Raw genomic sequence first — 16,470 nt, forward strand, 5'->3', positions numbered from 1 at the left:
TTAGTTAGCTAGGCTGCACACTGCAACACAGTATTTAGCAAGTGGACCAATGTATACTCAAGAAGAAAAGCCCTTGACATAGTCTTCTCCTTGATGTGCTTTGTGTATGCAAGGAGATTTCTAGGCAAGGCAACACTGAGCCTCCATCTGCATTATGAAGTGCTATAGCCTTCCGACAGGTCTAACATGTGCTTCAACTAGCTCCCGTGTTCCCAATGTTATTTGTGTCTCCCACTTTCCCTGAGTCCCCATCCGTGCATATAGTGATCCATGCAATTTTCCCTTGATCGAAATATAATGGCCATCAGTATCTCTTAATTGGTCAGTACAATCAAACACAGTATGTTTATTAAATATTATAGCTGTACCCCTACTTTTGATTGTCCCTGGGGAAACATAATGATCTCCTAGCCAAAAGACTTTCAATATTTTCTCATTTGCATTTTTAATATGTGTTTCTTGTAGAAATATAATGTCATATGATCCTTGCTTTAATACATTTAAAGTACTCTGCTTTTTGATAGGGTGAATAAGGCCTTTAACATTATACTTAGCTATTTTAAGATTAACCATTTAAATTAACAATAACTTTTAAAATTAACAAACCAGACAAGCTTAGCAAATGCATTGAAAAGGTCTGAAGAGGCAATAATTCCACTCCCCACCCCAACCCCCAAAATGAACTAAAAGCACACCACTGTTCCCCTTTCTACTACCAGAGAACATGACCAAAAGGTAATGGGGATAAAAGGAGAGAGAGAAGAATTCCACATCTCACGTTTCCTCCAGCCCAGCATTCTTTCAAGTTTTTAAATCCAATGTATACTACTATATGCGTAAATTACGACATCTGGCATAGTTTTGTGCATAATCCAGTTTATCTTTCAAGGACTGGTTTGCCTTTTCAAGCTCACTAACTTTACGTGCTGTAATACAGAATTAGAGTCCAGTGACACCTTTAAGACCAACAAAGGTTTATTCAAGGTATAAGCTTTCGTGTGCAAGGCACGCTTTTTCAAATACATTGGAATGGTGTGTAAGGTTCAAATGAGCTGTAGTAATCTCAAAATCAATTGTTTGATCTGCTGAGGCTTCTAAATGAATTACCCTCTCGTTTAATTGTTTTATAGCAAGGCTGATATATCAGTTTTCAGTTCTAAGATGATTTAAAAACTGTTTCAGCTCATTCTTAGTGAATCCCAGAGCCAGGAGGCAACATCAGGGGAAGGCCTTGGCCTCTATGCCCTGTTGTTGGCCCTCCAGAGGAACTGGTTGGCCATTGTGTGAGACAGGATGCTGGACTAGATGGACCATCAGTCTGATCCAGCAGGTCTCTTCTTATGTTCTTAGTAATGGAGACAGAGGCCTCTTTGTTTAATTGCGAGTGTCAGGTAGCCATCTTGGTCTTCCCTTCTTTCTCCTCTGAGGTTAGATGAATCACACTGGCTTCTACAGATTCAAAATAGCTCTTCAAATGTTTTCCTCTAGTTGCTGAAGCTTTAGATACCATATCTACTTATATAAAAGTTGCTGCTTATAATCTATTACCTGCTTGGGAGGCAAAAATTGCTGTGCCGGAGGGGAGTTGTGGATTCAGCCAGCCATCTTCCTCGATGAGATCACTTCCCCCAAGATAACAAACCTTTTGATGTAAGCTACTTTGAGTATCATTGAGTGGGAGAAAAGTAGGATATAAATATTTTAAATAAATAAAAATTAATCAGAAATGAAAAATTAGCACTTACTCTTAATAGTAGCTGTTGCACAATATCTGGCACAAATGAAACTGTGTTAAGTAAAACCTCTCTTTCACAACTGCATAGCGGGATCTGATTCTACATCTCCTACATAGGTTTCAAGAATAGGGTGCATCCCATAATGGCATGCCAATGTAACTGTATTAGTGAAAAGAACAAGGCCCTACGAATAACCACATCCTGGACATTTTTGTATCTTGGGGTCAGGGATTGGAAACCTGCAGCCTGTGCTTTGTGGAAATCTTGTCCACCCCTGCTATCGGTGCTCAGTTTTGTTTGTTTAAAATGATATTTGTTCTTTTCCAGGTTTGGGTCTTGCACTCAACTTTCAGCCTTCACTCATCATGCTAAATCGCTACTTCGACAAACGTCGCCCTTTGGCCAATGGGCTGGCTGCAGCTGGAAGCCCTGTTTTTCTTTGTGCTCTTTCACCATTGGGGCAGGTACTGCAGCATGAATATGGATGGCGAGGGGGATTTCTTATCCTGGGTGGGTTGCTTTTGAACTGCTGCGTTTGCGGAGCTCTGATGAGACCTCTGGAACCTCCTAAGAAAACAGAAGATTCCAAAGCAGTCTCTGAGAAAAAAATCAAGAAAAAACTACTGGATTTCGGTGTTTTTAAAGATCGAGGCTTCCTAATCTACACCGTGGCTGCATCCATTATGGTATTGGGCTTGTTTGTGCCCCCAGTTTTTGTGGTGAGCTATGCTAAGGATCTGAAGTATCCAGACACCAAAGCAGCTTTTCTCCTGACCGTCCTTGGATTTGTTGATATCTTTGCTCGACCGATTTGTGGAATATTGGCTGGCTTGAAATGGGTTAGGCCCCGCTGTGTCTACTTCTTTAGTTTTGCTATGCTATTTAATGGCTTCACTGATCTCATGGGATCAATGTCCTACAATTATGCTGGCCTAGTGGTCTTCTGCATTTTCTTTGGCATTTCCTATGGAATGGTTGGCGCGCTGCAGTTTGAAGTACTCATGGCTATTGTTGGTACACAGAAGTTTTCCAGTGCCATTGGCTTGGTCCTTCTGGTTGAGGCAATGGCTGTTCTGGTTGGACCACCTTCAGCAGGTAAATTTCATTTCAGTTAATCAACTCATTGCTCTTTAAGTTTTATGGGATGTTTGTGGAATAGGGGAGATATTCACTTAAACTTAGGCATCTAAGTTTTTTTTAAATTTCTCTTTAAAAGGGTAGTGTCTGTTGAACATATATTCATGCACAATAAGAGAAAATATTTGATTTAATGTGTTGCCATTTTCTTCATTACAATGATAGCAGTTTTTTAAATTACCTGTGAATTTTCTTTTCTAGGTAAAATCTTGGATGCAACCCATAAATATATGTATGTTTTTATCATTGCTGGTGTTGAAGTTGTTACCTCATCTCTCGTGCTGGCTATAGGAAATGCTTGTTGCATTAAGATAAAACCAGTGCATTCACAAGCAAAAGAAGATGTAGCAGAAAGAGAGGAGTTAAACAAACAGCCTGAAGACTCCAAAGTGGACTCTATTGAAGTGGAACAGTTTCTGAAAAAGGAACCTGAAAAAAATGGGGAAGTTGTCACTAATCCAGAAACATGTGTGTGAGTGTGATAAGGATGAATGTCATATATTTAGGAAATTCAAGTAACTTTAACACTCTTGTTTATTTTAGAATTAGAACTAGCTTAGAGCTGGGCCATCTGTTTGCCAAACTGGAGGCCAACCAGCTCATGACTTCACTCTTTGGAAGCTAACTCTCCCCCCCCTTTTTTGGAAACCCCCCCCCCACTTAAAACAGGATTGATCTTCAAGTTAAGCTGCTTGGCCATAACTACAGATGTAAACAAAACAAATGGCCTTCTAAATACACATAGAGGCCCCTGCTATGCATCACCAGAAAAACTCTCACTTGGATGAAAATGTGTTTTAACTAGAGAGGAATTATACATAAACTATCTGTTTTTATGCGTGTGGAGCACCTTAATGTATCTTCCATGTCTGTGTCTGCTTTAGGAGGAATGGCTTAGCAAGAAAAAATCTCAGGGACTTGGTAGTCTCCAGTAGGTTTTTAAAAGCATACTTTTCCAAATATTTTTAGATCTTTGGCTCAGCCCTAATCTAATTTTGATAACATGTACAATTTTCAATGACTTTTGGTTTGTCAATGTATTTTTATGAGTTTTTGTTTTACTTGTCATTTTTACTGGAAATATGATGATATATATATACCAAGAAAGGCACTGAGATTCTTCCTAGGAAACCTCATAGCTGCTGTTCCCAAATAGTGTGAAAAACAAAACGAAATTTCTGTATAACCCTAAAAGGCCCACAGAGCAAGCTGTCCTTATAAACTACCTGTTGACCTCTGGTTTTAAGTGCAGCCTCTTCCGAGAATATCCTATTTTGGACAGAGTTTTGTACAGATAATTACTTTGAATGGATGGATGCAAAGACACCCCCCCCCCCCAAATTGATGAACACTAATTTCCAGAATGAAATTAAACTGGACGAGGGGAACCACACACACCTTGTGTAGAAAGCTATTATAAAAAGGTGCAAGTTCATTTTTATAAAATAAAATATTGTAAAATAATGCTCTCCCAGTATTTAAATATAACGAGGGACTTACAGAACTGTCAGCCCTGTTACTAAATGGAATGGGTTAAAGGAAGAATTACAGGAGCCAAGAGGACTGTTTGCCTTTTACCACCCCACAGTCTTCTGAAGAAAAAAACCCACCCCACCCTGGCTTGTAATAACTGGTGAAGCAATGTTTAGATGACACAAGACAACATTTGGAAGCAAAAGTGTAGCTGACCCTGCAATGATGCATTCAGTGGTAGCAATGCCAAGAATTCACTTGGACATTCTGAAAAGGAAGAGTCCTGGGATTCATTGTTTTATATAATACAAATTAATTGTCCCTGGATGAATTTTAATCACCTTTTTCTAGAGCCAGGATTGGAAGTGGACTGGCATTTCTGCTTCTTCAAAGAGTCTTGAAAAGGAAGGCTGGTAATTCTAAGGGCTTGTTTATACAATCAGACATTTTCAGAGATGGATGTGTCACAACTGTGAGTCCAAGAGAAATTTATAGATCTTATATATGACTTCAGTCCCCAACAGGAATCATTCACAATGACCTTTGTGTTTGTAGAAGACTCTGTTCTGTATGCCAGATATATGTACTCTGCTGTGGTTCAGATGAAGGATTGCCAACATGCACCCCAAGGACAGTATCAGGTCTGCAGCCTGTTTGCTCAACGGCACCAGTGCCCCACAGGCTCAGCAGGCAGTGAAGGATGACATGAGGGCAGAAGTGTGATGGTGTCTTCTGTTCTTGTACTAAGCATATATAAGAGTTGCCAGGCTTTGTGCAGAGTGGAGATGGATACTGGTGCATTCCAGTTCTCATTGAAGCTTGTTAGAAGAGGAAGACAAGGCAATTCTGCCGTCATCCTTCCCTATATTCCAAGTTGGCAATGATGTCACATTCACATGAGCTCTAAGTGCACAAGTGGGATGTGCATGTATGTGCATGCATGTGTATTGTCCGGCCCCAGCCACACAAACAACTCCTCCACAGTCATCTTACCCACTCTTTCCACCCACCTAAATTAAATGCACTTGTTCCAAGAGCAGCTCTTAAAGACAGTAGCTTTCTCTCTAAAATTGTTGTTATATATTACTAAGGCACAAAGTGGAAAAATTTGACAGTTTAAGTGGAGATAAGTAAAAATTTACAAAAATTAACTAAATTGGTTTTTTTTATCTCTCTCCTCCATGAAAACAAACAACACTTCAGGCTGGATCATGCCTACAAATTTTAATGGTGGGTGGCTGTAGACATTCTTCTCTGCTTCATTGTCAGAATGCTATGGCTCTCCTACCTGAAAAGCACCTTCCCTGTAGGAAATATTGGGACCCCCCCCACAGACAGTTATTTGCAACCTCCGCAGATATTTATGTGCAGCGAGCATATAAACATTACATATTTTGGAAACCCAATGTCTAAGCTAGCTCCCAGGTTTATCACATGGAATATATTTGCTTCTAAGACTGTAAATTTGATGACCCTACACACAGGTTTCATGCTCTTTCTCCATTTAGTTTCTTCAGGTTACTGGTAGAGATGGAGACATTCTAAATGTTTTAGTATATTATTAATTATTATTAAAAATAACATGAAAAATTGCAAGGCTTCTCATAAGCATTTTCCAAACCATTCCAATGAATGTTAAACTGAACAAGGAGTATACTGATCATTTATTTTGATAATAATAATAATAATGTGTTTGACAGGGCATGTGGCCAAAGACAGGCATAAAACTTCATCATTGAAGTTAGGTCAAGCTTAACGTAAGAGTATGTAATGGTTTTCTGGAGGTTGGTTATTAATGTGTAAGGTACCCTGCAATACAAGAAGGAAACAGTTAAACTGAGTAGCAAAATGAGGTGCCTGCTGATGACCTAGTGTACTGATTCCAGTATGGTAGGCTGCAGAAATTGCAAATGACTGTCTATAGAGGGAGTCCCAATATTTCTTGACAATGAAGCAGAGAATATCTACAGCCCCCATTAAAATCTGTAGGCATGATCCAGCCAAAGGTGCTGTTCATTTCAGTGGGAAAGAGACGTTTAAAAACCAGTCTTGTGAGACAGGGTTTGTCAGCTGCTTTTGAGAAAAAGGTCAGCTAAGAATTCCAAAGGAGTTAAAGCTAGCGACTATCTGCTGGGTCCTCAACAAAGACAACATCTTTAGTACATTCCTTAGTGGTTGATAACTAGTGATTTAGAGAGCACTAAATGGTGGATAGCCACACTTAATTGAATGAAAGTATCTCTAAAGGCATGTGCCTGACTTTTTTAGGCATGTGCCTGAATTTGATACTTTCCTAAAAATACACTTGTTTATCTGAAAGCCCAGTGCACCTGTAGCGCAGACGTCAGGCTCTGTCCTCCTTCAGCTGAAGTCTTTTGACGAACCGCCTATACCTGTTGACTTTGTTTTAAGGCTATTCGACCACATGTGCTGCATTACACTGACTCCCATGAGTAACCAGAGAATATCAAGGCAATACATCTGCTTCTGAATGATGTGGACAGAGAAAAAAGTCACATGCGCCAAATTCGGCAAATGTTAAACTCAAAGATATCAATATAAAATTGTCTTCTCAGACCTGGGGAGTAATATGCTCTTATGATTTTATTTCCAAGATGTGCCAGAGGAAGCAAAGATATTTTTTTTAAAACTCTGCTTGCCCAACCTTCTGCATCACCACTTATCAATTTAGAAAACAAGAGAAAGGGGAACAGTTGAAGAGAGAAAGGAAGCAGGAAATGGAAATCCGGATCAATAGATAAGCTATTTATATTTTCTAAAATGGGATAGATCCTAAAAATTGCAAAATGGACTCTGCTAACAGAACAGGATGTTCTCACCTCCTCCTGCCCTCTACTGCCAAGTGTCCTCTACAGAGTATCTCCTGAGTATCTGGGGACCCTCTGAAATGGTGGAAGAAGTTGTATGGGGGGGGGCTGAAGGGAAGGGGGCAATTTTGGGGCATGGAGACCCTGCTTGCATGAGCAGAAATTCCTTCTATTGGCTTACTGGACCCTGTGTTACATTTGGAACAGCTGCGAATACCAGAAAATTATTATTCCTTTTATCTCCTTCATTCAAGGCTTCTGATATGTTATAGGAAGAGTACAAATGTAAGTAGCTTGTGGAGCAAAGGGTCTCAAAAATCTCTCCTTATATATAATTGAGTAGTGGGTGCCAAAGTTCTAAAATGCACTCCTTTAGTGTATGGACGCTTGAACTGTCAGTCAGAAGACGCTGGCTGGGTTGACTGGCTGCTTTGTGCAGTCCCGCCCAGTGTTTCAAGGTCTTTTGCATATGGAAGCTGATTGGACTTCACTGCATTCCACACCTCAAACTCACTCCCCTCCCCGCAAGGCAGTTGGAATGTCAGTTGCATATGGAACCTTCAAGGTCTTTTGCATATGGAAGCTGATTGGACTTCACTCCATTCCACACCTCATACTCCCCCCCCCGCAAGGCAGTTGGAATGTCTGGTGGTGTGTAGGTCCCAGGATCATGTTTTAAAAGCTGCCTGGGGAGACGGGGACCTCAGACAGGTTACAGTGCCATAGACTCCACCCTCCAACCCAGCTATTTGCTCCTGGGGAACTATTGTTGCCAATCTTGGCCCAGCACCCATCAAACCATTCTCTTCAAACCCTTCTGCGGTGCAGCACACTTTCCCCTAGGGTTGCCAAACTCCAGGTGGGACCTGGAGATCTCCCACTGCTACAATTGATTTCCAGATGACAGAGATCAGTTTCCCCTGGAGAAAATGGCTGCTTTGGAGGGTAGACCCTATGACATTATACCTGCTGAGTCCTTCCGCCCCCCCACCCCGCCCAATGCTGCCCACTACAGAATCCACCCCCCAAAACTCCAGGTATTTCCCTCCTTAGAGCTGGCAACCCTACATTCCCCTCAATGCCTGTTGGTAGGCAACTAAGCTTGGTCCTGTCACCTACTTTGGCCTTTGGGAGAAAACACATTGGGGCCAGTCCTGATAGGGTTGCCAACTCCAGATGGGAAATTCCTGGAGATTTGAGGGATGGAGCCTGAAGAGGGTGAGGTTTGAGGGGGGGTGGGACCTCAGACAGGTACACTGCCATAGACTCCACCCTCCAAACCAGTCAGTCCCACATAGGGAACCATTGTTGCCAATCTCCAGGTGAGGGCTGGAGAGCACTCAGAATTACAACTGCTCTGCAGAAGGGAGGGCAGAAGTCAGCTGAAGTCAAAGGGGCAGATAATGGTAGGTTGATGGTTAGCTGGGAAGGAGATGGGGTTGCCAACTACATGCTGACAAATTCCTGGGGATTTGAGGGGTGGAGCCTGGAGAGGGTGGGGTTTGCAGAGGGGTGGGACCTCAGACAGGTAGAATGCCATAGACTACACCCTCCCAACCAGCCACTTTGTCCTGGGTAACAATTGCTGCCAATCTCCAGGTGAGGGCTACAGATCACTCACAATTACAACTGCTCTTCAGGTAGCAGAGATCAGTTCCTCTGGAGAAAACAGTGGACTCTGTCATTATACCCTGCTGAGGTCACCACAGCAAATTGACACTGTTTGCCCAAAGCCAGAGCACTCCCCCAGAGCCTCTTTCTAGATCTCGTTGTATTGCTTTCACAACGGGCTTTACTGCTAGTCATAGCTATAAAAGAGGGAAGGTAGGTATCTTTATTGGGACAATTTCTGGGAGTGCATGCAGTACATGCATTTCAGCTTCGAAGTTCTTACGGGAGAAGAATAATTACATGTTTTCATTCAATAAAAAAGCATCATGACATTCTCTCTCTTACTGACTTTGCACCGCTTTTTCTGGGCCAACACTCTATGTAGGGAATTACAGTTCTCAAAAATCTATGCATAGTAAACAGGTAACAATATTTTTCCTACTCTCATAATTGCAAAGACTTTTATTTTTATATGATTACTTGCCTATTACCAAATGACAATTGATTATTCTGTACTTCATTATTCTCTCATTCCCTTACACAGATGTTATATCAGGACTATATATAGTATGTGTGAGTGCAAAATGCATGTGATACAACATGTACACAAATGAACTGCAGGAGCTTACACACACGCTCCTTGAGCCAGAGATGTGTCTGTACCCAGTTATGCACATTAAAGCTCTTGTACGGGCTAAGGTCCCCATTAATTTTAGAGGATGCAGTCAGTCTTCATGTATAAAAGAAACTCTTGCTAAAGTGAACAGGGAGAACACTTTGAGGAAGGGAAACTCTGTGTGGCCACGGATGTTCCCATTCATAGACTGCTGGATCTAGACATCTCAAGCTGCTGTAGCAGGCAAGGGGCCAATATGGGTGGCTCTGCTTTCATCCTATACAAAACAAAATTGCTGAATTATTTTTATTCTCTTTTTAAAAAATACATTAGATACAAGTATATATTTGTATTCATTTGGAGCACGATCGAAAGCAACTGAACCAAATATATTCAAATGATGCAGCAGACCTTTAAGGAATTACCAAGAACCTTGTTTCTTATCCTCAATACACAATTGCTGCTAACTCATTGTCTAGGACATCGTCGTGTGTGTGTGTGTGTAGCAGATGTAGGACCGACCAATTATGGGTTCTCAGACCTTTCCCCCTTTATCTAGAGAGTCTATGAAATTATTTTCTTGGTTTACCAAAAGGAACCACCTTCAATCACGGTCACCCTGTGACGTGCTCAAGTGTTTGCCTTGGCTCAGTCTCTTAAGTGCAGCTAGTGCTGTAGTGCAAGGACAGTCAGGTGGTGGTGATGAAAGGTTTCCAGGAGAACAAAGCTTTTGTATGCTATAGATAGTTATATGCAGAATACATCTGTTTCAGCTGTGTGTCAATATATATGCCAGTTGAGTGAGTGCGTGAGGCAAGTGAAGTTACTTTTGTCCCCGTGTTCATGTAAATGCACTTTAATGTCATAATGAATGGATGCAGATGTAATTTGGATTTATGCTTTTTCTAGTGGACTGCTGCAACCATAGTGAATAAAGTTATTTATTCTGTTGTCATTATTGTTACACGAGGAATGATGGCAGAGAAAAATTAGTTCTTCTGTTCCAACCATGAACTCTGGGGGTTGGGTAGAGTTAAATTTGTACTAGGCCCCTCCCTGGCATATGCTTTCCATGCCAGGACTCAAACATGAAATAGATGGAGTGAAAAGAAATGGAAGATTTGTCTTCACTTACTGTGAAGCTTCGTTCTCGGTGGTCCTGGAGTGGGGCAGTCCTTACTCCTGGCATCACAGCTCCTCCTCTGAAGGCAGGGCCGGTTGACCATTTTTGGTCCCTGAGGGGAGTGGCTTGTCCTCTGTTTCCCCAGTCGTAACCAAGCTGTGACTTCCCGGACCAACTATATACAAAAACAAGTGAAACACTTCCCCCCCAAAACATGGATACTAATATAACCACCTGTGCCAGCAAAGTCGAGCAAGACAGCATATAAACTGCCTGCCCAGAATTACCCCCACTAACTTCCAAACCATTTGTACTTTCTGTAATGGTAAGCCAGAGTGGGTCTTTGAAACAACTTCCTTATGCAGACAGTTCACTACCTAGCAGCCTACTATATCCTCCAAGACCATGGAAAACTTTGCCCACTACGGGTGAGGAGGACTGCCCCACTCCAGGATCACCGAGAAGGAAGCTTCACAGTAAGTGAAGACAAATCTTCCATCCTCCAGTGGTCCTGGGATTGGGGCAGTCCTTACTCCTGGGACTTAAAAAAGCAGTACATCCCAGGGTGTGACCAGAGCTTCCCGGTCTAAACAGCGTGTTGCATTACCCTTCTACCAAAAGCCACCTCCACAGAAGCAAGTTTAACTGTTTGGTAGTGTTTTGTAAATGAATGGAGTGACTGCCATCAGTGTTCCCTCTAAGCTGAGTTAGTGTGAGCCAGCTCACCATTTTTTAGCCTCCAGCTCACATGTTTTTGTCTTAGCTCAAAAAGGACGGCTCCAGGGCACACTAATTTATGCAGCAGCCAAATTGCTCGCTCACAACTTTAATGCCAGAAGCTCACAAATTAGAATTTTTGCTCACAGGACTCCACAGCTTAGAGGGAACATTGACTTCCATGTGGCTGTCATACAAATCAGAGATGGAGACACTTGATAGGCTGCAGATGTAGCCGCTCCCCTCACAGAATGTGTGGTTATCCCCTGGGGTGGTTGCAAACCATGGGCCTTGTATGCTACAGTCTTTTAACCCCTTAGCCACCTATTCATGTTAGAGGTTCAGATCCTCATGCCCAACGACAATTTCCTAAAGGAAACAAAGCATCAGTGGTTCTGTACTGTTTAGTCCGATCTAAGTAAAAACTGAGTGCTCTGTGCATATCTAAACAATGCCACTCCTTTTCCCTCCGATGTTTAGGGTCAGGGCAAAAGGATGGCAACACTATGTCCTCCGACCTATAGAACACCAAATTCACCTTAGGGATGAAAACAGGATCCAGCCAAAGAACTACTCTGTTGTTATGAAAAACGCACAGATCAATGGACAGTGCCCTCAATTCTGACACTCACCTCGCTGATGTAAGCCCTACTAGGAAAGCTGTCTTAGCGAGATCCTTTAGACTACAAGAGGACATGGGTTCAAAGGGTGCTTTACATAAGGCTCTTACAACTACATTAAGATTCCAAGTAGGAAAACGATGTGTTTTTAGTGGATTCAATAGTGATGTTCCTCTTAAGAATTGCTTAACACGTGGGTGTTGCATCAAGGACTTCTTCCTAACTCCCCATGCTGCTGAAATGGCTGCTACCTGTCTTTTCAGAGTACTAAGACCTTTTTCCAGCCCCTGTAGAAAAAGGCCAGTACATAGCTCACTGGTACTTTTAAAAGATCTGACCCCCTTTCTACGCACCAGGAGTAGAACACCTTCCATGTATTATTATAGACTCTATTTGTAGACCCTTTTCTAGAGGCTAATATGGTCTCTATCACCCCCTGTGAGAATCCCATAGAACTCAATTGTTGCCACAGGTAGTGAGATTGAGCAGTTCAGGGTGTGGGTGCAGAGTTGTCCCTTGGCTCAAGAGATCTTCCCTCCTGGGAAGTTGCCAAGATTCTGCCACTGTTAGTCTCTTTAGGTCCTGGAACCAGGCTCATCTTGGCCAAAAAGGAGCTATCAGTATAATCTCTGCTTTTTGTTCGATTATTTTTTGGATTACTCTGTAGGAGCTGAATGGCAGGGAAAGTGTAAAGTAGTGTTTTTAGCCAATTGCAGTTTAACACATCTGTTCCAATTGCTTTTGGATGTCTTGTCCTTTACATGAACTGACCCAGTTGAGTGTTGTTCTGTGTCAGACTCTTGAACAAATTTACTCTCAACAACACTCTCTTAGCAGTGATTTGTTTATTGAGAGACGAGGATGTATCAAGCTAAAACCATCTTGTGTCAGAACTGCCTAGTTTGGTGCCAGTTCTGGAATTATACATGATTCAAACAAGCCCCCCCCCCGTGACCCATACAATCACTCCATTCACTCAGCCCGCCTAAACCTAGCGCACTCCGTTAGCCCTCTTTCCCCCACCTGTGAACCTACAGTTACATTATCTATGACAGACCGCCTAGCAGAGACAGGCATCCAAGGTCATTTCACATACTTCCCGCATCAGGAGGCCTCTTAAGAAAACGTTGCAAAGCAGCTAAATGAAGCTGGTTCCCCCACACACACACACTCACTATTTGCCTCCCCCCCATGCCCTGAATTCAGAATCCAAACAGTATGATTACAGGCAGTGATGATAGAACATACAAAACCCATGGCAAATGAGGTTCTGAGTTTGACATTCTGCCCCTCCAAAGACTCCTCACACACACCCCAGTTTGTGAGAGTGGTGTTTATGAAAGGCACGCAGTAACTTGGGGGCTCTAAAATGATCATTTTGCACCCATTCATTATGGCTAGGGTCAAAGTCTTGCCACTTAATGAGATAGTACAGGTGGCCACATTTGATTTTAGAGTCTAAGACCTCTTCCACCTCCTGGTGGACTTCCCCATCCACGTTCAGGGGAGGAGGAGCTACAGGACGAGGTCTCCACGTTGAGGGTCCTGGATCCTTCTTCAGCAGACTGAAATGAAAAACAGGGTGGATGTGCCATGAGGTCTTTGGCAACTCCAGCTCAACAGCTACTTTGTTAATGCCTCTTACAACTTTAAAAGTGCCTATGTATTTCCACCCCAGCTTTTCCCCAGGCTGCAACCTCCTAAGGTTCTTGGTAGAAATGTATACAGAGTCCTCAGGGTGTAGGTCCCACTCCGGTGCCCGGCCCTTGTCAGCTTGCACCTTATAATTCTCCTTGGCCTTGGCCAGAGTCTGTTGGATTAGGGACCACTGCTAAATTAAGACAGCCCACCAGGTTTGTAAGTCTGTCGGCCCCATCGCCTCTGTGGCCACTGTGGGCAAAGGGCCCCCCTCATATCCATGCACCACTTTGAAAGGGATGGCCCCTGTGGAACTATGAACTGAGTTATTGTAACTGTATTCTGCATAGGAGAGCAAATCCAACCAGTTATCCTTTTGATAGTTAATGAAACATCTCAAAAACTGTTCCAGAACCTGATTAGTTCTTTCCATTTGCCCATCGGTCTCTGGGTGGTAGGAACTACTGAGCCCTTGCTCCAGTGATTTTAAAATCTCCCTCCAAAACCCTGCCACGAATTGGGGGCCCCAGTCAGATATGATCTTCCGGGGCACCGAATGCAGTCTACAATATGCTACATGAATAGCTGTGCCAGTTTATTCACCAACAGCAATTGTTTACAAGGAATAAAATGTGCCTGTTTTGAAAAAAGGTCCACCACCAACTCACAACTGTCCCCTTGCTGGGTGGCAGGTCAGTTATAAAGTCCATAGAAATGACAGACCACGGCCTCTCAGGGGTTTCTAAAGATTGCAACAACCCTGGGGCTTCCCAGCCCATTGTTCCCCCATTAAATATACTTGGCAAGAGGACACGTATTGGGAAATATCAGCCTGCATGTGCAGCCACCAGAACTGTCTTTGTGTAAGGTGCAAAGTCCTTAGGTACCCAAAATGCCCAGCCAGCTTGTTGTCATGCCCCATCTGCAAAATATCCCCCCGAAATAGAGGGCACGAACAGTTTCTGTTGACAGTCCCAGCATCCATTCTCCCCCGAGTGAGGGTGCCCTCTTTCCCCACTTCCTCCTTATCACCATAACTGAAAACAGCTTTGAACTTTTCCACCCAGGGCTCTGTATTTAGGGGCCCCTCTGCTTTGGCCTGCTGCGGTGGTTAAGATGCTGAACTGCAGGCTGTGGAAGGTTAGTAGTTCAGCAGTTCAAGACCCGGGTGCCGCAAGACGGAGTGAGCTCCTGTCTCTAGTTCCAGCTCCTGCCAACCTAGCAGTTCGAAAGCAAGAGATTGCAAGTAGATAAATAGGTACCACTTCGGTGGGAATGTAACAGCGTTCCGTGCACCTTGGTGTTTAGTCATGCCGGCCACATGACCACGGAAACGTCTTCGGACAGCGCTGGCTCTTCGGCTTTGAAACGGAGATGAGCACCGCAACCCTAGAGTCGGATTCGACTGGCTTTCGAGCAAGGGAACCTTTACCTTTTTACCTGCTTTGGCCTGGCTCCGTGTGAGAACTGCCTCCCATTCGGTGGGAATGAACATCAAGTCAGTGACTTCTTCCCATTGACTGGCATGCCAGGGAAGGTGTGAGAGCGCATCAGTGAGAAAATTAGACTTCCCTGGGAGGTGCTTGAGTATAAATTGGAATTTGGAGAAAAATTCCACCCAGCGCAACCGTTTAGTATTTAGGTGCCTGGGAGTACACAACACCAAGTTCTTATGGTCAGTCCATGCCTTGAACGGCACCATGGCTTTCTCCAACCAATGCCTCCAAGTGGTTAGAGCCAGTTTAATTGTAGCGGCTTCTTTATCCCATACTGCCCAATTCCTCTCAGTCTCAGAGAACTTCTTAGACACATAAGCGAGGGGGTGCAAATTACCATCCTCTCCCTTTTGCAGGATTGCCCCCCCCATATCGCCACATCAGAAGCATCCACTTGCACTACAAAAGGCTTATTTTTGTTTGGGTGACATAGAATGGGCTCAGAGGTGAATAGAACCTTCAGTCTGTCAAAAGCCTGCTGGCACTCTGGGGTCCACAACAACTTATAGCTTGGCTTGTGGCTTTCTGGCCCTTTCTCCGTAGTTTTCAACAGGTCTGTGAGGGGTAGGACCACCTGGGTGAAATTGGGAATGAACGGGCAGTAGAAACTGGCGAACTGGAGGAATGACTGTAACTGCCTCCTTGTTTGAGGGGGTCCCCGGCCCAATACATCCTGTAGTTTGCAGGGGTCCATGCCCAGCCCTATCCCAGAAATCTGGTACCCTAGGAAGTTCAGCTCTTCCTTATGGAATTTGCACTTTGGCAGTTTTGCAGACAGGCAGTTCTTATAGAGGGCTTTCAGCATGTCTCTGATGAGCTACATGTAGGACTCTTTATCTTTTGAATAAATCAAGATATCATCCAGATAAACCAGGACCCCCTAGAATAAATATTTGTGTAACACTTCATTGAACACCACTGGGGGCCCTGCAAGCCCAAATGGCATCACTAGGTATTCAAACTAGCCAAGTGGGGTATTACAGGCAGTGTTATGTTCGTCTCACTCCCTGATGCACACCTGAAAATAAGCATTCCTCAAATCCAACTTAGTAAAGATGAGGCCCTGGACGGCTTCTGCCAGCAAGTCCTTTATCAGTGGGAGGGGGTAGGAATTGGACATGGACACAGCATTCAGCCCCCAGTAGTCCATACACAGTCTCAACCCCCCATCTTTCTTTTTGCGGAAGAGCACCAGAGCAGCAAAAGGTGAGGCTGCCAGCTGGATGAACCCTCTGGCCAGGTTTTTATCAATGAACTAACAACTCCTCTTTCTCAGCCGGGCTCATGGTATAAAGTTTCCCCTTGGCCATTTTGTGGCCAAATAAAATTTCAATGGCACAGTCAATCTTCCAATGAGGGGGGAGTTTGTCTGCCTCCCCCTCCTCAAAAACTCTTACTAAGTCTCTGTATTCTGGAGGAATGTGGCTCAGTTCCTCTCGGGCCAGGCATACCTGCTCCAGCATCGGGCGTGGTGC

General features: G+C 43.6%; 1 protein-coding gene across 1 annotated transcript in view; it reads left to right on the forward strand.

Moving 5' to 3' along the window:
- The window catches only part of SLC16A3 (solute carrier family 16 (monocarboxylate transporter), member 3), a 47,603-nt gene extending 43,135 nt beyond the window's left edge, over window positions 1–4,468 (forward strand). Inside the window, exons 4-5 of the mRNA XM_015420400.1 lie at window positions 2,064–2,831; window positions 3,075–4,468. Coding sequence (XP_015275886.1) covers window positions 2,064–2,831; window positions 3,075–3,349 — 1,043 coding nt within the window. The 3' untranslated portion in view covers window positions 3,350–4,468. The remainder of the gene's footprint in view (window positions 1–2,063; window positions 2,832–3,074) is intronic.
- The last annotated feature ends 12,002 nt before the right edge of the window (window positions 4,469–16,470 follow it).

Source organism: Gekko japonicus, unplaced genomic scaffold (genome assembly GCF_001447785.1).
Source record: "Gekko japonicus isolate JY-2015 unplaced genomic scaffold, Gekko_japonicus_V1.1 scaffold360, whole genome shotgun sequence".
Lineage (NCBI taxonomy): Eukaryota > Metazoa > Chordata > Lepidosauria > Squamata > Gekkonidae > Gekko > Gekko japonicus.